General features: G+C 49.0%; 1 protein-coding gene across 2 annotated transcripts; it reads left to right on the top strand.

The window, feature by feature from the left end:
* The first annotated feature begins 735 nt into the window (after positions 1–735).
* Positions 736–19465, top strand: ACCS (1-aminocyclopropane-1-carboxylate synthase homolog (inactive)). 2 transcript variants are annotated; one of them, XM_003808217.5, is made up of 15 exons: positions 743–2199; positions 3126–3413; positions 6757–6816; positions 8949–9019; positions 10113–10182; positions 10996–11062; positions 12749–12846; positions 13315–13392; positions 14153–14253; positions 14988–15077; positions 16477–16522; positions 16636–16777; positions 18615–18757; positions 18870–19023; positions 19141–19465. In XM_003808217.5, exons 2-15 carry the CDS (start codon positions 3126–3128, stop codon positions 19236–19238), a joined length of 1506 nt encoding a protein of 501 aa, XP_003808265.3. In that variant the 5' UTR covers positions 743–2199; the 3' UTR covers positions 19239–19465. The 2 variants fall into 2 exon arrangements, with proteins under 2 accessions (XP_054950280.2, XP_003808265.3); XM_055094305.2 differs by lacking the exon at positions 18870–19023 and having other exon boundaries at positions 736–2199.
* The last annotated feature ends 1030 nt before the right edge of the window (positions 19466–20495 follow it).

Consider the following 20495-nt stretch of genomic DNA (forward strand, 5'->3'; position numbering starts at 1 on the left):
ATTGCAGCTCTACCTGGGACCTGGGTGCCCACTGTACCCATTGCCAGAATATGTAGAGCTTAGGGCAGAGTTTGAAAAATACTTTTGAAATTATATGTGTGTGTGTGTGTGTGTGTGTATGTAATTTTTTTTTTTTTTTTTTTTAGACAGAGTCTCGCAAACACCCAGGTGGGAGTGCAGTGGCACGATCATATTCACTGCAGCCTCTACCTTCTGGGCTCAAGTGATCCTCCCACCTCAGCCTCCCAAGTAGCTGAAACCACAGGCACATGTCATCAAGTCTTGCTAATTTACAAAAACATTTTGGCTGAGTGCAGTGGCTCACGCCTGCCATCCCAGCACTTGGGAGGCCGAGGCGGGCGGATCACGAGGTCAGGAGTTCAAGACCAGTCGGGAAAATATGGTGAAACTCCGTCTCTACTAAAAATACAAAAATTAGCCAGGCGTGGTGGTGCGCGCCTGTAGTCCCAGCTACTGGGGAGGCTGAGACAGAAGAATTGCTTGAATCCAGGAGGCGGAGGTTGCAGTGAGCAGAGATTGTGCCACTGCACTCCAGCCTGGATGACAGAGCGAGACTCCGTCTCAAAAAAACAGAAAAACATAAAAACCTTTTTTTGGTAGAGACATGGTCTGTCTATGTTGCCCAGGCTGGTTTCAAACTCCTGGGTTCAAGGGATGCTCCCACCTTGTCCTCTCAAAGTGTTGGTATTACAGGCGTGGGCCACCACGCTTAGCCAGAGTTCAACAAATATTGCAGGCACATGTGGGAGACCAGGACATGCCTCCCCAAAACATGAAGGATTGTGCTAAAGACAAGCAGCAGCACATTCAGGAAAGCTCTCTACCCTGGCCCTATTTGCCTAAAAGTAGGACATAGGTTTACAAAGACAAAAGGTATCCTGTCCCTCTGTCTACCTAGGAAAACAAAGACAACTTTAGACCCCTATGGCCTGTAGATGGTACCAGAGGAATTTACATTAACAAGCTTGACTAACTGGCCTTTGTCTTTTTTTTTTTTTTTTTTGCCTTCTCACATGTTGCCTCCTGGAGAGACTCAAAGTCCTATTTCTTTGTCTTGTAACTTAAAAAAATTACTGTTCTTTGTTGAAGATGCTATAAAAACTGGAATTCAAAGTCACCTCTTCCAGAACCACTCATTCCCTCCGGATTTCTCATGTATAAATGAAATATACATGTCAGTAAATTTCTGTCTGTTTTTCTCTTGTTAATTTGTCTTTTGTAACAGGAGTCTCCCCCAACTAAGAACCTATGAGGGCTACAGAAAATCCCCTACAAATGAAAGGGGCAGAAATGACAAACTGCGATGAAAGGCCATAAGGATGCTCACACCCGAATCTAAAAAGCCCTCTGTGTGGGCCGCAGCCAAGCATACTTTGGCAAGAAATTTCTGTGGCTCTAACCTCCTTTGAAAACTGGAGAACCAAGGCCAGGAGGCAGAAGGAGGTGGCAGACCCGGCCCGGCGGCGGCCCAGCACGCGCAGGCCACCCAGAGTGGAGGTGGGAAACGGCATTACGCCCCTTTTCCTTGTCCTGCGGTGCTACCTCGTGTGCCACCCTTAAAGCGTAGTCCCCGCCGAGACCGCCCCGCCTGAGTGGCGAGGGGACGAACTGCGCCCTGAACAGTCCTGGAAGCCCAGCCCGGGGCGGACCGCCCTCAGTCTCCTAGTCCGGGCGCGCTGAGCGCAGGGCGGCGCTGTCCTCACCCGAGCGTAAGTCGCCGCAGGGCGTTTCCGGGCGGAGGAAACCTACACGTGATGGCGCCCACCGAGTGCCAGCACCGCCTCCTCCAGCTCCGCCAAGTAGGTGGGATCCACTACTTTGCAGAGGAGGAAGCTGTTCAGGCCTCCCTCTGTGCACTTTGCAAAAGCCTCTGCCCTTCCATCTGGAATCCCTTGGCTCCGATCACACTTCCTCTGCCTGGAAATCCGGAGCCGTCTCTCGCGAGACGTCCTCCGCCCTGTAGAAGGCCGTTTCGGTTCTTCGTGCGCGGTAGCCGCCCCACTTGCGGGATTCCAAGGCCTCATCGGGTGCGGGTATCTGGCTGTGGATTCGCCGCCGTCCCGCTGGACGCCTGGAGGCTCGAACCCCGCCGCCCCCCGACCCCAGGCTTTACTCCCACCCTGGCTTCCGCCCACTGTGCTGCCCTTCCTCGGACCTGGGCTGTCGGGAGAGCTGGAGGTGAGCGCTCTTGGGAGAGCCCAGCCAATTTAAAGAGTACCCCTGAGAAGACTTTGCGGAGGAAAATTTAACTGCGGGTACCCACTGAGTTTCTGGTGCGCCCAGTGTTATCAGAGCTTGTGTTGTGCATCAGGACTGGGAAAATTGGCAAGGAGTTACGCTATAATGACTCATATTTTATTGAACTTTGGTCATCAGCCAGGATTTGTTCTAAGTACTTTATTGTCACTAACATATATATTTATGTCTTCATGGCCACCCCGAGGTGGTTACTGTTATATCCACTGTGCAGATGAGGAAACTAAACTGGCTTAGAGAAGTGAAGGAGTTCACACCCGCGGGCAGGAGTAGACCACCCTCTGCTTGGTGTCCACACCTCGTTTCTTCAGGACTGAAGAGGCAGGCCCTGGAGCTCTGCTTGGGGTGCCTGCACTTGTGGAGGTTCCCATTCCTCCCTTCCCTCGGTTCCCACCCGCCATCTGCCTCAGAACACCACATAATCTTATCCTACCCTTTACACCACAAGACCCCCAGGACTCCCAGGCAATGCTCTGCTTTAACTCAGGAAATTTTAACCTGGCATTTGGTAATTGAGGTGAGCAAGGATGGAAAAAGAATGTTGATGACCCCTTAGGCTGGAGAGTGAAAAACTTTTGCAGAAGTAGAACACGCTAAAGCAGCAATACATTAAAGTCACGTCAATGTGGCAAGTGCAGTCCCTGGCACGTACTAGGTCCTTAACAGATTTTTCTTGTTGAAGTCATTGCACATATGGTTACAGCTAAGGGACACAGGAATTCATGAGTGCATAAACCTAAAGGAAGGGGCAGATAAGAGAAAGGGGACTCCCATGACTCCAACTCCTTTCTGATGCTTGGTGCTATGGAAATCCCTTGAGCAGGGCTGTGCATTTTGTCTTTTTGCAGATGTTCACCCTTCCTCAGAAGGACTTCAGGGCTCCCACCACCTGTCTGGGCCCCGCCTGCATGCAGGACCTGGGCAGTAGCCATGGGGAAGATCTGGAAGGAGAATGCTCCAGAAAACTGGACCAGAAGCTCCCAGAGCTCCGTGGAGTGGGTGATCCTGCCGTGATCTCCTCTGATACCTCCTACCTGTCCTCTAGAGGAAGAATGATTAAATGGTTCTGGGATTCAGCTGAGGAGGGCTACAGGACCTACCACATGGATGAGTATGATGAGGACAAGAACCCCAGTGTGAGTGAAGCTCCCCTCCCACTGGGACCCAAGAGAGAACTGCAGGGTGGGGTACCCTACCTTGACCAATAAGGCAGCATCCAGCCTGCTCTTATGAGGTTGGAGTTATGGTACTCTGACCTCCAAGAGGGCTTCTAATGTAGCTTAGAGAGGCCCCAGTGTACTGCCTGGATCAGGAAATGGTCCATTTAGAATACAGGGGACCTTGATTTCTGAGGGAGGAATTCAAGAACCATATGATGTTCTATGGATTCTGACCCACGACCTGTCGACTATCCAACTTTAGAGCTAGGGCAGAACTAAGGTTCAGGTCGCAACTGTTTTACTTATAGGTTGTGTGTTGCTGAGCTAGTTACTTAACTTCCTTGAATCTTAAGTTATCTCTAAAATGAGATAATAAGGCCAAGCATGGTGGTTCATGCCTGTAATCCCAGCACTTTGGGAGGCTGAGGCAGAGGGAACACTTGAGGCCAGGAGTTTGAGACCAGCCTGGGCAACATAGCAAGACCCCATCACTACAAAAAAGTAAAAATAAAAAAATTAGCAGGGTGTGGTGACGTGCACTTGTGGTCCCAGCTACTGGGGAGGCTGAGGTGGAAGGATTGCTTGAACCTGGGAGGTTGAGACTATAGTGAGCCAAGATCTCGCCGCTGCATTCTAGCCTGGGCAACGGCGTGAGACCCTATCTCAAAATAACAGCAAACAAACGAAAATAAAATCAAATGGGATAATAATACCTGTTGTGTAGAAGAGGCAAGATTAAATGAGAGCAAGTATATGAAGTTTTTAGCACAGTGCTACCCAATAAATGATAGCTGCTATTATTATTTTCTGTCCCAAATATAAGCTATTCTCATAATGCCTTCAGAAGTCAGAAAGCTGTTACAAATAACCCTTTAATAATCTTTATTTGTTGAGCATCTACCATGTAGATGTGAACAGAAACAAAGTTCTTATCCTCATAGAGCTCATATTCTAGTTAGGGAGACAGTGAATGAACAGAGAAAAAATATATATACTATATGGGGGTAAGTACTATAGAGAAAAATAAACCAGGTTAAAGAAGACAGAGAATGATGGGTGGGCTGGGGATGTTGCTATTTAGTAGAAGGAGGTCACAGAAGGCTATTTTAATAAGATGAACATTTGAACAGAAACCTGGAAAAAGTGAGGGATTGTATTAGTTATCTATTGTTGCGTAACAAATGACCTCAAATCTAGCAAGTTAAAACAACAGTTCACAATTTTTGGAGTTCAGGAATCCTGGTGGATGCCTCAGGCTCAAGATCTGTTTTTTCCTTTTCCTTTTTCTTTTTTTTTTTGTGACGGAGTCTCGCTGTGACACCCATGGAGTGCAGTGGCACGATCTCGGATCACTGCAACCTCTGCCTCCCGGGTTCAAGTGATTCTGCCTCAGCTTCCTGAGTAGCTGGGATTACAGATGTGTGCCACTATGCCCAGATAATTTTTGTATTTTTAGTAGAGACAGGGTTTTGCCATGTTGGCCTGGCTGGTCTCAAACTCCTGACCTCAGGTGATCCGCCTGCCTCCGCCTCCCAAAGTGCTGGGATTACAGGCATGAGCCACCGCGCCCGGCCAAGCCACTGTGCCAGGCCACACCACCACGCCCAGCCTCAAGATCTTTTGTGAAGGTGCCATGAATCTGGGGCTGTGGTCTCATCTGAAAGGTTGACTTGGGGCCAAGGGATTGGGTGGGAAGCTCTACTTCCAATGACACTCTTATGCTTATTGGCAGGCTTCAGTCCTTCTCCACATGGGCTTCTTCACAGAATTGCCTCATGGCATGGTAGCTGGCTTCTCTCAGGGCAAGTGATTCAAGAGAGAATCACTTGGGTCATGGTACCCAAGATGGAAGCCACAGACTCTTTATAACCTAACTTTGGAAGTGACATCCCATCACATCTGCCTATTCTGTTAATTAGAAGCACGTTGCTAGGCCCAGCCCATACTCAAGGGGTGTGAATACCAGTAGGCAGGGACCTTACAGGCTGCGCATCACAGGGAGTAAGCCATGCAGTTATCTAGGGGAAGAGCATTCCCAGCAGAGGAAACAGCCAGTGCAAAGGCTCCAGGGTTAGATCATGCTTGATGAGTTCAAGGGACAGCAGAGGGGCTACTGGAGCTGGAATAAAGCCAAAAACAAGATGGGCAGGCGATGAGGTCAGAAAGGTGATGGGGTGGTGGAGGTGATAGATCCTGTAGGGCCCCACAGGACCTGGTGAGCCTTCTGATTTTGGACAAACTGGAATAGGAGGTATTCAAAGGAGGAGCAGTGTGGTCTGAATTTGGGTTTTGAAAGATGTCTTGGACTGCTGTATGGAGATTTGACTTGGCAGGTGAGACAGTACACAGAGAGAGGGGAGGGAAGCTGTTGTAATAATATAGATAAGAAATGATGGTGGCTCATACCAGGGTCCCAGCAGTGGAGGGTGAGACATGGTTGGACTGTGCATGTGTTTTGAAGGTAGAGCTGCCAGGATGTGTGGACAGATTGGCTCTGTTTGAAGGAGCTTCCCAGCTTGCTTCCCAGGTCATGAAGGAGCACTGCCTTTTATTTTGTCATAGCCTGAGCTCATTCAGGTTTTATTTTTTCATCTTCCTTCCTTCACTCCCCCTGCAGTAACTCAGGGGTCAGCAGTTAGCTGTGTGTGAGGCCTGCACCGAGTCTCCCTGGGGACTCTGTAAGGGAGAGCTTGGGTTATGCCTGCCTGCCTATCCTATGACAATAAATGTCTGTGGGGTGGGGATCAAGGTATTGTGTGATGTTGCAGGGTCTCCTGGGGGAGTATTTGCACTGGCAAAGGAACCTCTTCTTGATCTACATCCACCTTTGCTTCTGTTCCTTCCAGACTGCCAATATACCATCTCTATCCTTTCATTCTGTAAATGTGTATTGAGTCCCACTAAACCCCTCAAGAGAAACAGTGGTGTCTTCAGCACACATCTGTCCTTCAGGGAGCTTACCCTCAGTAGGGGAGATATGGTGTGTACCTCAGTCCCTGTGACCTGGGGTGGAAACTGACCAGTTCTCTAAAGGGGACAGATCAAGAGCTATGGGATCCAGAAGAATATATCTCTTCCAGGTGGGGTTATAGGGGGGACTTCCTGGAGGACATGGCATTTGGACAGAGCTTTAGGAATGGGAAGATGGGATCAGGCAGCTGAGCAGAAGGCATACCTTGAGCAAAGGCAAGGAGGGGTGGTTGAAAGGGTGGGATTGTAGAGAGCTCCCACTTTGCTTTGCTGCCTCCATGGGCTCCTGGCGCCTTTCACTGGCACCCCCCTGCCATGCTAACTCTGCCTCTGTACCTCTCATCTCCAGGGCATCATTAACTTGGGCACCAGTGAGAACAAACTCTGCTTTGACCTGCTGTCCTGGCGGGTAAGTCCTAGGGCCCCTCTGGGGGGCATCACCAGCTCCGAGGAGCTGTCTTCCCTGGAACGCTTTCCCAACAGGAGCCTGCTGCTTGGCTCAGTGGCCCTGGCCTGGGAATCAGGAGACCCGGGTTCCAGGCCTACCTTGGGACAGTTTTCTGTGTGATCTTAGCTGAGTTTCTTCCCCACTGTAGTCCTATTTCTTCATCTCTGTAGACTCTTATTTCACTCAGTCCCTCCTGCTGTGTTGGGTCCCCTGATCTCAGAGGGAAACACTCAGTGCTTTGTGGTGTAGGTATTTAGCAATTAGCTCTTCAGGGGGACAAAAAAAGCCCTGATGTGTAGTTTTGCCAATTTCCGTAGTGTAAATACTCCCACCATGGCTGATTTCAAGCTCCTTATGTGATATCACTGTAGGCAGAGTTGGAAGAGAGCTGCACGGGCACACTTATGTAATATTTTCACCATACAGACATGTAGACAGAACTGACCTCAAAAGCATAGATAGTAAAAGGTACTAGCAAATCAGGAAGCAGTGACGTTTGAGTGCTTATCACCTTTGTTTGTAAGATAATGTATTTCATTGTCAGTTTATATTAATTTGCTTTTTAAAAGTGGCTGTTTTTAACACAGCTTGCAACATTTCTGAAAATTTTATAATCCGATTTCTTGAGCTGTGGTAAGCCATCTTAGCAACCACTGACAATGCTTAATAAATGTATCTCCCAAGGCGGCAGTGGCAGAGTTTGGGTTTGTAGAAAAAGCAATCCTTAACCCAAAGGAACATATTTCCAAAGGGAGAAATCTCAACCCCAAGGGGAAGGGGTTATAGGGAATAGATTTTATTTATTTATTTATTTATTTATTTAAGATGGAGTCTCACTCTGTTGCCCAGGCTGGAGTGTAGTGGTGTGATCTCAGCTCACTACCACCCCCTCCTCCCGGGTTCAAGCAATTCTTCTGCCACAGCCTCCTGAGTAGCTGGGATTACAGGCACACACCACCATGCCCGGCTAATTTTTGTATTTTTAGTAGAGACAGGGTTTCACCATTTTGGCCAGGCTGGTCTCGAACTCCTGACCTTGTGATTCGCCCGCCTTGGCCTCCCAAAGTGCTAGGATTACAGGCGTGAGCCACTGCACCCGGCCAGGGAATAGATTTTAAAGGCCTGTTTTACCTAAAGCCAGCTCCTTCTTCTAAGGCAGCTAAGCACTGAAATAAAAGGTGAGCCACATATATCAATTTAAATTTTCTATTAAAAAAAATAAAAAGATGCCAGGTAAAAACTAATTTTAATAATATATTTTATTTAGCCCAATATATTCAAAATATTACCATTTTAGCATGTCATCAGTACAAAAATTATTAATGATATATTTTACATACTTTTTTCCTGCCACATTTTCAAAATCCAGTGTGTCTTAATTCAGATGAACCACATTTCAAATGCTCATTAGCCACATGTGGCCAGTGGCTACCATGTTGGACAGTGTGGCTCTAAGGGAGGAAGGGAGAGAGGGCAAAGGCTGGACCCAGCTATATAGAAGTGGCTGATTCCCTTTCTTCCTTTTGGCCCCAGTGCGTAAGGCCCCTGCATTGGCCCTTCTTTGACAAAGGACCTACAATACTAGGAGTTTCTAACCTAGCACTGGTCATGGAGTGGGTGGTCTAGAAACTGCTACTTTTTTTAAAGTGCGAGGTTGAGCTGAGCTTGCAGGAAGACAGTGGCCTAAGTCCCTCTAGAAGTTGGAGCCAAGACTGAGGTTCTAGCTCTCAGTATCTTCTATCACCCCATGGAGATGCTGATCAGTGTGCTCTTCCGTTACTACTTTTGCAAACCCACCCCTCCAATTTTTTTAGGTGGCAGTGTTGTATAAAGAATGCCAGACTAGGAGTCAAAAATTTTGGGTTTTTGTCTCAGCTCTGCCACTTGCTAGCTCTGTGAGCTTGGCTGAGTGACCTCACTTTTTTGGACCTCAGTTTCCTCACCTGCAACATGGGTATGAGAAAGCTGTCACTCTCTGCCCCTCTCGCAGTTTCTCTGATGAGCGGAACAAGCGTTCAGCTTTACCTGCCCTGTGCTGTGGATGCGGGTAGCAGTGCTGGCCCTCAGCCGTGCTCTTCCCTCTCTGTCCCCAGCTGAGTCAGAGCGACATGCAGAGGGTGGAGCCATCCCTGCTGCAGTATGCTGACTGGAGGGGACATCTGTTGTAAGTAGTTGCCATAGGGTGAGTTTGTCCCCCTGGGGATGTGTGGCAATGTTGGGAGACATTTTTGGTTGTTATAACTGGGAAGTCAGGTGCTCCTGGCATTTAGTGTGTAGAGTTCAGGGATGCTGCTAAAGTTCTACAATGTACAGGACAGCCCCCACAACGAAGAATGACCTGGCCCCGAACATCAGTAGTGGCAGGCTGAGGGCCTAGTCCTGGAGACCTGGCGACTGTGGGGTCTCCTGCCAGTCCCACCTCAGCACAGGAGCTCTCTAGTCTGGTTTCTGGGAACCTGGGTTTAAAGCATGGGGAGGGCCTTCAGGTGAGGAGTCTTTGTCCTTGCTTTGATGGTAGCTTTAGAGAAGCCAGAATTGCTGTTCGGGGAGCTGGCTGGGGCCTTTTCCTAATGCTAAGAGGGGAGGTGGTAAATAACACTAATAGCTTGTGCTTATTGAACACTTGCTTGTGGACACTGTTCTAGGGGCTCAGCGGCTGAGCAGGACTTGATCCCAAGACTGATCGTAAAGCACGTGTTCTTCTAGTGTAGTAATCAGGGTAGTGGGCCCTGGAGTCAGACCACTGGGCTTGAGTGTGGACTTTGCCTCTTACCAGCAAGTGACTTAATTCCTTTAAATCTTAGTTTTTGTTTCTTTGCCTGTACAATGGGAATAATAATAATAATGATAGTAGTAGCCACATCATAGGATTATTATGAAGAGTAAGTAAAAATTTTCTAAATAACATTTATATAAGGTAAATGCTCAAAAAATATGAGCAACAATAATGGTGCTAATAGTTGTTGTTGTAGTAATAATGTTTATTAGTATAATTGGCTAGATCTCCATGGAGGGTGTTACTTTTGATAATCCCTGAAGTCTCCTGATTAGGTGGGGTGGGGTGTCCTCTGCAATGCATGTGGGTACTGGGGAGGGGAAGGTGGGTGCTAAGGAGTGGAGACAGATACACCCACACCCCATCATGGGAAATTAGGGAAGAGTGATGGCAGCTGCCTGAGGATTCACCAGAGGAGCTTCGGGATGCACCGTGGGTTGGGGACCATCTGGCAAGCACTGTCTTTTTGTCTTATCTTCAGCCTCCGGGAGGAAGTGGCCAAGTTCCTGTCTTTCTACTGCAAGAGCCCAGTACCCCTCAGACCAGAGAATGTGAGTAGCCCCCTCCACTGCTCCTTCCTGTTCTCCTGCCTCCCCTCTCCATCTCTCTCTTTCTTTCTTTCTCTCTTTTTCTCTCTCTCTCTTTCTCTCCTTCCTTCCTTCTTTTTTTTTTTTTTTTTTCAGACAGACTCTTGCTCTGTCGCCCAGACTAGAATGTAATGGTGCCGTCTTGGCTCACTGCATCCTCTGCCTCTTGTGTTTAAGTGATTCTCCTGCCTCAGCCTCCCGAGTAGATGGGATTACAGGCATGCACCACCACGCCCGGCTAATTTTTGTATTTTTAGTAGAGATGGGGTTTTACCATGTTGGTCAGGCTGGTCTCGAACTACTGACCTCAGTTGATCTGCCCGCCTTGACCTCCCAAAGTGCTGGGATTACAGGCCTGAGCCACTGAGCCTGGCCTCCATTCCCCATCTTTTGGCTGGCCTGAGGGTAAGCTGGGGTTGAGATCTGCCCTTCACATAGTTTTGACTTGTTTCAGAGTAGAATTAGGAATACCTTCTCCGTCCTCGATGTTTAGAGTTTGGGTATAATTTCCACCCCATGTTGTTCTGTGGGCCTTCTGCCTCCACACCTTCAGGCGAGACCCTCTAAATGACCAGCCCCCTCTTCCTGGCTCAGATGATCTGGAGCAGGGTCCACACGGATGAGCTTGGCTGTCAGTCTAGTGGCTTTGTTGTGACAGAGCCTCAGGTGGCACCAAGGCAGGGCCTGGCGCTCACTCTGTGCTGTCCTGGGAGGCTGCGGGTCCGTGCACACTCCTGGAACTGGTTCATCTTTATCCCTTGGATATGTCACCCTTAGGTGGTTGTCCTGAATGGTGGTGCCTCGCTCTTCTCTGCTCTGGCCACGGTGCTGTGTGAGGCCGGGGGTAAGTGAGCTCTGTGGCCTGCCCCGCACTGTGAGCCTCATTGTGCTTGCAGGGTTCCCAGTTGCCTGGCCTCAAGGGCTGCAATAGTATGCTTTCGGGCACAATAGAATATACTAGACTGCAGGGGGCTTGAATAAGTGGCTTGACAAAGCACCCAGGGGTCAGCAGTTCCAGGGGAGGTTAGTTTGATGTCAGGGTCCTGGGCTTTCTCTCTGCCATGACCTTGGCTGCTTCATGCTCATAAGGTGGCTGTCGCGTCCTCACGTGACAGTGTGTCTTAGAGCAGGAAAAAAGGGATGTGGTCGTGCCGTGCCTGTCTCTTTTTTATCAGGAGATGGGGATGGGGATGCTGTTTCCCAGAAGAGGCCCACTTCTATCTTCCTGACCAGAATGGACTCATATGCCTGTTTCCAAAATGGTCCCTGGCAAAGGGGACTAAGAAAACCAAGGTTGCCTTAAACCAGATGTGGTTTGTCCCCCAGGGACAGGGGAAGGCCCACCTTCCTTAGACATCTTGCTGGTCATACCTGAAGAAACTAGTGCTCTCTTAGCATGGAAGGAAATTGGAATGGCTGTTGAGTGGGCAGCCAGCCAGCATTGCCTGCTGCAAGAGCCTGTTGTTTTAAGAATCAGTTGTGGTCAGGGGTTATTGGTTGCAAGGAAAAGAGACCCATTCATGGTAACTTAATTAATAATGAGAATATTAGTAACATTTATTGACCACGTACTGTGTTCCAGGGATTAGCCTAAGGCTTTATGCAGAGTATTTCATTTAATCCTCACAATACTTCAATAAGGTCGGTTCTATGGTTATCTCTATTTTACATATGAGGAGACTAAGACACAGGAGGTTAACTTGTCAAAGTCACACAAAGAGAGGTAGTAACCAGTATTTGAACCATGAAAGAGAGATTCATTGTAAGGATATAATAGGGAATTTCCTGCCGGTTCCAGAACAATCAATAACAGGAACCCTCTAAGCTTCAGTTTCCCTGTCTATAAAGTTAGGATATAATAAATAGTACCTCCTTCGGAGACTAATTGTCAGGAGCAAATGAGATAAAATAGAAACAAATGTTCAGTGCATTTCCCATCACGTCGTAAATGCTTAGCAAATGTTAGCTGTTAATAATTAGAAAGGGGGCTGTATTAGTCTGTTCTCATGTGCTAATAAAGACATACCTGAGACTGGGTAATTTATAAAGGAAAGAGGTTTAATGGATTCACAGTTCCACATGGCTGGGGAGGCCTCACAATCATGGTGGAAGGTGAATGAGGAGCAAAGTCACATCTTATATGGCAGCAGGCCAGAGAGGTTGTGTAGGGGAACTCCCCTCGGTAAAACCATCAGACCTCGTGAGACTTAATTCCCTATCACCAGAACAGCACAGGAAAGACCTGCCCCCGTTACTCAATTACTTCCCTCCAGATCCCTCCTATGACACAGGGGAATTATGGGAGCTATAATTCAAGATGAGATTTGGGTGGGGACACAGCCAAACCATATCAGGGGCTGATCTCAGTGGATCCAAGCTTTCCAAAGTGTTTTGGGAGTTAAGAGTGCAAGTATGCCCCAAACGGTCCCCAAGGAAGTTAAAGGCTTGGAGAGGGACTGGGGACAGTGGACAGAGGGTCTGGGGTGTTCTGGCCAGAAAGTGACAGGCCCTCGCCCACTCCTGCCCCCAGAGGCTTTCCTGATCCCCACCCCTTACTATGGCGCTATCACACAGCACGTGTGTCTCTATGGCAACATCCGGCTGGCCTATGTCTACCTGGACAGTGAGGTAAGAGTCTTGACTTCCCAGGTGGAACCTGGGCCTGCCTGTGGTCAAGAGTTTCCTGAGTCTGAATTTGAGGGTGGTCCATGCTGAGGGCTCTGGGGTTGTGATGAGTAGGGAATGGAGCCTTCTGTTGCCACATGGCTGCCTGTGCCTGGGTTCCCCAGTGGCTCCAAAGTTCCAGTCTCTGAGATCCCTGGGGTTGATGTAGAAGCCAAGAGCCAGACCCAGAAACAGCAAGGTAGGAACAGAGCAGGGTAGACCTAAGCATGACACCCAAGAGTGATGAGGGGGTCCCTGATGTGATGGGTTGGGGGTGGATGGCAGTAAGAGGGAGGGACCCCACCTGCTTTTCCAGAGACTCTTCTGAGGAGGCTGGGGATTACAGGGGAGGAGAGGCCTGAGAGTTCATGTGTATTTTGGGGGGCAATGGTCACTGAATGTGGCTGGTGGCTCTGATGGGTCTTTTTCCAGGTCACTGGGCTAGACACACGCCCCTTCCAGCTCACAGTGGAGAAGCTGGAGATGGCCCTGAGAGAAGCTCACTCTGAGGTCTGGGGATCAAATCAAACCTGAGGCTGGGTGTGGGTGGGTCTGAGCAGGGTCTGGACCCCTCTTCTTGTGACTGATCTCCTCCCGGGAGTAGGGTTGATACCCGGTGATTGGGACAGACAGGTAGGGTGGTAGCACAGAATTATTCTGGGAGTCAGGCAGAACCCTGCCCAGGGAGGGTCTTCCCTTTCAAAACAGACTCTCAGACCTCAGTTCACAGAGAATCAACCAGGGAGCATCACTAAAGATACCCCCATCCCTGATCCATCTGATTATGATTCAGTGGGTCAAGTATGGAGTATAGGAGTCTGTGGTTTAACAAGTCTCCCTGGTAGTTTGAGGGGGCAATCTTGCTCACTGTGGGGGGACCTGAGGACTCCCAAAGAAGAGCAGAGACCAGTATTCCAGTGGTTCCTTTCCAGCCTACTTTTCAAAAATCTACTTAATTTTTTTTACTTCTGTCATGAAAGCTATACATACTCACTGTAGGAATTTTGAAAGTGCAAAAGGCCAACCCAAAATTCTACCAACAAAGGTAACCTACTGGCATTTGGGTATATTTTTTCTCTGGGCCTTGTCCTCCGCCTTTATCTGATGCTGCAGATGTAATTCTGTGTTCCGCTTGTTTGCTTCATGTTGTGTTATGAACATGTCCCCCTCAAATCTCCCTGGGAGCCTTCCAGCGATCAGCCCCCTTTGACTGTGTGGCTCTGGCCTTGGGGAAGAGCTGAGGGTCACCTGCCCTAACGGATGGTTTCAGGGTGTGAAGGTCAAAGGCCTCATCCTCATCAGCCCCCAGAACCCTCTGGGTGATGTATACTCCCCTGAAGAGCTACAGGAGTACCTGGTATTTGCCAAGAGGTGAGGCACCTCACACTGGCCCCGACAGAGCGTCTGGGCAGCCTGGGGTTCCAATGCGGGTTTGGTGCAGGTTTTTCTACTCTCTTGACCCCACTGTGGGCTGCTACTTGCTTGGGCCCTTCCTTGGCAGTGGAGCGGGGAAGCAGGGATTTGTGGGATGCCCATTCCTCTTTATCTTTCACTCTTTATAACAATAGCTATCAATTATCGCACACTCTAGGGGCCAGGCACCATGCTAAGCACTTTATGTGCCTCGTACAATCCTCACAACAACGCTATCATACAATCCTCACAACAACCGTTTATGTGCCTCATACAATCCTCACAACAACCCTCATACAATCCTTACAACAATCCTCACAACAACCCTACTGATGCTGTTATCACATCCAGCTCACTGAGCCTTAGAGTGGTCAAGTGAGGGGTGGATCCAGACTTGAACCTGGGTCTCTCCGACTCGAGCCCTTGTGCATGACCCTGCCCCTCCATGGAGGTGCCCGGGAGCTCCTTTTCTCCCCTGCAGTGCTTCAAAAGCTCCTCTGTCACCTGCTCTGTATGTGTGGCTTTCTGTTTGAAAAAAACAGAAGAAAGAATGGTGTTCTTGGAAAAACAAGTTTGGTAACCCCGGGCTAGACGCCGGCCCCTCTGGATTTCTGATGTATTGCCTCCCCACCCTGTGGGACGCATTTGCCCTACACACTAAGTCTCTCCTCCCCACCCCTGCCTCACTCCAGGCACAGGCTGCATGTGATTGTGGATGAGGTCTACATGCTGTCCGTGTTTGAGAAGTCTGTTGGGTACCGCAGTGTCCTAAGCCTGGAAAGGTGAGGCTCCCTGACACAGCTAACTCCCCCAGCCCCTATTATCCCATGGAGCCCTGGCCACTTTCTGGCTCAGCCCACAGGGCATGGCCTGCCCAGAGCAATTCCATTTCCACCCAGCTGGTCCCACTGGTCCTCAGATCTAATGAGAAGCAGGGAGGGTTGGGCTAGATTAGTGATTTTCAAGTTATTCTGTGGAATTTCTGAGAACTCCAAGAAGAGGCCTCAGGATCCCTTAAGTTAGGGCTGAGTGGATGGCAAATTGGCCTCTTTGCTGTTTCCTTTACCTCCAGAGTCGCTCCAGTTTTATTCATTCATTCATTTACTCATTCATGCTCTCATTCACTCAGCACCTCTGGAGCCCCTTACACACAGAGTGTGCCAAACACCTCTGGATATTTAAATGTTGGGCTTTTTCATTAGGTTTACTGTAAGCAAAGCATTTGTGGCCAAAATACCTTTGGGAACACTTGGAGCAGATCATCCTCAAGGCACACTGGCCCATGCCTGTAATCTCAGCACTTTGGGAGGCCAAGGTGGGAGGATTGCATGAGCCCAGGAGTTTGAGACCATCCTGGGCAACATAGTGAGACTCTGTTTCTACGGGAAAGAAAAAGAAAGTGGGGACCAGATCATGTGTGCAGTCTGTGAATCTCACCTTCAGGGGTTCTAACAGTTCCGGCTGTTTGTTCAGAACCTTCAGCCCAGCCAAGTCCTTTCCATTAGCCTTCTCTTCTTGTCCTCACAAAGCCTTGAGGAGTTGATGGAGCATGGATTGTGACTCTCATCTATTTTTTGGATTAGGAAACTGAGGCACAGAAAAAAGTGATTGTCCACGATCCTTGGTTAGTCATTAAAAAAAAAATTATTGAGCATCGATTTCGTGGCAGGCACTGTGCTAAGTGCTGGAGATACAACAGTGAACAAGAAAGACATAGACCCTTCTTGTGTAGAACTTTAATTTCTAGCCAGAAAAACCATTTTAGTGGCTAAATGCACATCCAGCCATTGGATTATGGCCATCATGAATGCTAAAAGGGAGAGTCCAGGGAGCTGTGAGAGGATCTGTTCAGGGTACCTGATTGGCCTGGTCCCAGGCGGAGTGGTTAGGGAAAGTCTCTTTGATGAGTGACATTTGAGCTAGGGGCTAGATCATGGCTGTGTTCTCACTAAACTTTATTTACAAGAAACAGGCAGCAGGCTATGTTTGGCCCGCGGGCTGTCATTTGCTAACCCCTGCTCTAAAGGATGCATGGGAATGGGTGGTTCAAAGACATGAAACCAGGGCTTGTCCCAGAACCAAAACTAGATTCAACCACCCATCTCTTCATTTGTTCAACCAAACACATGTGGGTTTCCATAGTTCTGTGTTGCCTCTGTTCCCATGCTGTGCTCTCTGCAGGCTGCCTGACCCCCAGAGGACCCATGTGATGTGGGCAACCAGCAAGGTGAGTTCCTGGCTGGCCTTGGGGGTGTCAGAAGGGTGGAAGGGCAGAGAGGTGGGTGGAACCAGCTTCCTCCATGGAGGGCTGGCCACCGCCTAGGGTGCTTCTTCCTGCAGGACTTCGGGATGTCTGGGCTCCGCTTTGGCACGCTGTACACAGAAAACCAGGATGTGGCCACTGCCGTGGCTTCCCTCTGCCGCTACCACGGCCTCAGTGGCTTGGTCCAGTACCAGATGGCGCAGCTGCTCCGGGACCGTGGTGACTGCCTGGGCCTGGTGACCTGAAAATGGGAGGAGGGTTGGAGGCAGCCTGGGAACAGCCAGGAATCATAGATACTTCTCCTATGAGAATAATTTAGGGTAATGTTTGAGAGTGCCAGCTCTGAGCCCCGACTGGGTCCATACCCTATTTGGCCACTTCCTGGCCATGTGGCACTTTGCTTCACCTCTTTATCTGTATGAGCCTCAGTTTCCTCATCTGTAAAACAGGGATCATAATGGTACCTATCCTGTAACAGGTTAGTATGATTTGTAATTCAATTAGAATAGTGCCTTGCATATAATAGGCACTTGATTAATGTGAATTCATTATGATTAGCTGTGAGCACCTAAAAAACAGAGCAGGGTCGAGCATGGAGGTTCATGCCTGTAATTTCAGCACTTTGGGAGGCTGAGGTGGGAGGATCACTTGAACCTGTGCGGTTGAGGCTACAGTGAGCCTTCATCATACCACTACACTCCAGCTCGGGTGACAGAGTAAGACCCTGTCTTTAACAACAACAAAAAACAGCAGAAGCTTCTAAGGAAAATTGTTTTAAAGGAAGTATCTCTCTTGCTGTGAATCTATTCTGTTCCCAGATTCAAATAGTGAGTTTAAATAGCAAAGGTTACCTTTAAATGCCGCCATTTACTGAGCCTAGCAAATGCACCTGCTGTATCATCTCATTCACTCCAGAATCCTGGGAAGCAAGAATTCTTATATTTTCCTTATTATTTTACAGATGAGGAAAATGAGGACCAGATACTACCCCACTCACTATAGTAGCTAAAAGTTTTAAAAATAGTGACAACATCAAGTGTTGACAAAGATAAGGAGCAGCTGGAAGTCTCATACACTGCTGGTAGGAGTGTAAGTAGTTCAGCCACTTCGGAAAAGAATTCAGCAGTTTCTTATAAAGTTAAACATACACTTGCCAAGTGATTCAACAATCCTACTCCTAGATATTGACCTTGATGGTCACCCAAAAACCTCTGCTTTATTCATCATCACCCATAACTGCTGCTTTATTCATAATCACCCATAACTGGAAACAACCCAAATGTCCTTCCACAGATGTGTGGATGCACAAACCGTGGCCCATCCACTCAATGGAACACTACTCTGCAATAAAATCCGTGGCAGTATGGGATAATTTCAAAGAAATCCTGCTGAGTGAAAGCAGCTAGCCTCAAAAGATTACATGCTGTATAATTCCAATTCGATGACATTCTGGAAAAGGCAAAACTGTAGTGATGGGGAACAGATCTGTGCTTGCAGGGAAGGGGCTGATGTGACTATAAACAGCATCAGGGTGTTCTTTAGGATGGTGGAACTGTTCAGCATCCTGACTATGGTGGTGGTTACATAAATGTACACATGTATTAGAATTCATAGAACTGTATGACAACGATAAAAAGTCAGTACAAACAATGAGGATCAGAGAGGTGAAGTTGCCTAAGGACCCACCCCTTGTCATTGGCCACACTGGGATCTGAACCTTGGTCTGTGGGACTACAGAGCATCACTCTGGAACTTTAGAACTAGATAAACATTGGGTTCGATTCTTTATCCTGGGGGACTTTGCCCTGAGGGGGTGTGGGACCTGGAGCTGTCAGGGCTGAGTGTCTGGGTTTAAGGTGCTTTGCATTGAACACTGAATTTCCATCCCTTCTTGACCTCCCCTTCATAATCCTTCCCACCACAGCAGCCAGCTAGAGGAGGGACTCAACAGCATCCTGGCAGCTTGTGGCCTTTTTCTTTACAGCATTTAGACTAGTGGGACCAAGTAGAGGGTTGATGGGATATTGATCTTCTGGCCTCTCTTTCACCCAAACAGACTGGATCAACCAGGTGTACCTGCCGGAAAACCATGCCCGGCTCAAGGCTGCCCACACCTATGTCTCAGAAGAGCTCAGGGCGTTGGGGATCCCCTTCTTGAGTCGTGGGGCTGGCTTCTTCATCTGGGTTGACTTGAGAAAGGTAATGCTGGTGGAGGTGTGGGCTGAGAGGGAGTTTCAGGTCTCCCTCCAGCAGGTGAGGGGCAGTTGGTGAGGGGTCTCAGCTATGTCCTGAGCCGCTCCCACCCTCTCAGTACCTGCCCAAGGGCACCTTTGAGGAGGAAATGCTGCTCTGGCGCCGCTTTTTGGACAACAAGGTGCTGCTGTCCTTTGGCAAGGCCTTCGAGTGTAAAGAGCCTGGTTGGTTTCGCTTTGTCTTCTCAGACCAGGCCCACCGGCTTTGCCTGGGTGAGCAGCCTGCCTTTCCAGCCCAGTCCTAACTGCAGCCTTCACTGTGGCCTCCACTTGTTTGTCCCCACCCCCCTGGCCATCAGTGCCAACTGGCCCCTCACTTCCCCTTCCCAGGGATGCAGAGGGTCCGGCAGGTGCTTGCAGGCAAATCCCAAGTGGCAGAAGACCCCCGTCCCTCTCAGAGCCAGGAGCCAAGTGACCAACGCAGGTGAGCTGGTCATTGTCTCGTGGCCAGAGGGCCCAGCAGCCACTGTGGACCTGGGGCATTCCAGGGCTGCAGAAGACTGACTGTGGATGTGCCATTTGCCAGGAAGGTATCTAACTTGGCTTTGTGCCTGAAGAACTGTTTCTTGTCTTTCGCTGTAGCAGTGGGAAACTCCTTAAGCTGTGGTTCAGCCTGGGCCCTCCCTCTCTCCTATTAAACAAAACTAGGAGAGTCCATATGTCTCCATTGTGAGTTATTTAGAATGGAGGAGTCGTGACTGCTTCTAACCAGAGCCTCAGCCCCCCTGAGGATGTGAAAAGAAAACAAACAACTTGTACCTTCTTTCTGATATCACCATCATTCCTCTTTCTTTGTCACCAAGGAAACGAGTCAAAGGAACAGCACATACAGGAGAGTTTGTAGAAAAATAAAAAAAAGTGATAACTTCCAAACTCCGAGGAGAATGGAATGAATGTTGTTTGTACACATTGTTCTCCCCACACTTAAGACAGTTGGGCTCAACAGCACACTGGGATTGTGGGACCGTCTTCTGATTGGGACAAGGTGAACAGGACTCTATGGTGGAAGTCAGGAGAGGCATCTTTATGGGAGCTGAACTGGTCCCTCAATCTCCAGGAAGCTCCTTCTCCCTCTCCCTTTGAAAGAGCTGCCTTCACTGATGTCCCCAAAGCAGAGTGACCTAGTGATGGTTGTTGGGGAAAGATTTGGGGCTGGAACCCTGAACTGAGGCTGCTATGAGGCCAAGCTAACCAAGGCTGGCTTTTCTACTATAAGGATGCAGATGAGGGCCGCCTACCCCATTTTCAGGGGTGCGTTAATTCAGAGGCTAAATGAGCTTCTAGATCTGACAAGGTGTGTCAGATCTAAATCTGTGTGCTGAGGAGCCTTCCCAGGTGCTGACACTCCTGCTTGGAAGCCGATGCTTTCCTTCTTTCTCTGTTTTTTTTTGAGATGGAGTCTCACTTTGTCGCGCAGACTGGAGCAGTGGTGCAATCTCGGCTCACTGCAACCTCCACCTCCTGGGTTCAAGTGATTCTCCTGCCTCTGCCTCCCGAGTAGCTGGGATTACAGGTGCCCGCCACCATGCCCAGCTGATTTTTGTATTTTTAGTAGAGATGGGATTTTGCCATGTTGGCCAGGCTGGTCTCGAACTCCTGACCTCAGGTGATCTGCCCACCTTGGCCTCCTGAAGTGTTGGAATTACAGGCGTGAGCCACCACACCTGGCCCAAGACTTCTTTTTG

The sequence above is a fragment of the Pan paniscus genome, chromosome 9, assembly GCF_029289425.2.
Source record: "Pan paniscus chromosome 9, NHGRI_mPanPan1-v2.0_pri, whole genome shotgun sequence".
Classification (NCBI taxonomy): domain Eukaryota; kingdom Metazoa; phylum Chordata; class Mammalia; order Primates; family Hominidae; genus Pan; species Pan paniscus.

What these genes read in the sequence shown, in the direction of transcription:
- ACCS (XM_003808217.5), top strand. Translation starts at nt 3,126, where the DNA reads ATGTTCACCCTTCCTCAGAAGGACTTCAGGGCTCCCACCACCTGTCTG. An exon ending in TACCTGGTATTTGCCAAGAG is followed by an intron (nt 14,254 to 14,987) that starts GTGAGGCACCTC and finishes GCCTCACTCCAG; the next exon opens with GCACAGGCTGCATGTGATTG. An exon ending in TCTGGGTTGACTTGAGAAAG is followed by an intron (nt 18,758 to 18,869) that starts GTAATGCTGGTG and finishes CCACCCTCTCAG; the next exon opens with TACCTGCCCAAGGGCACCTT.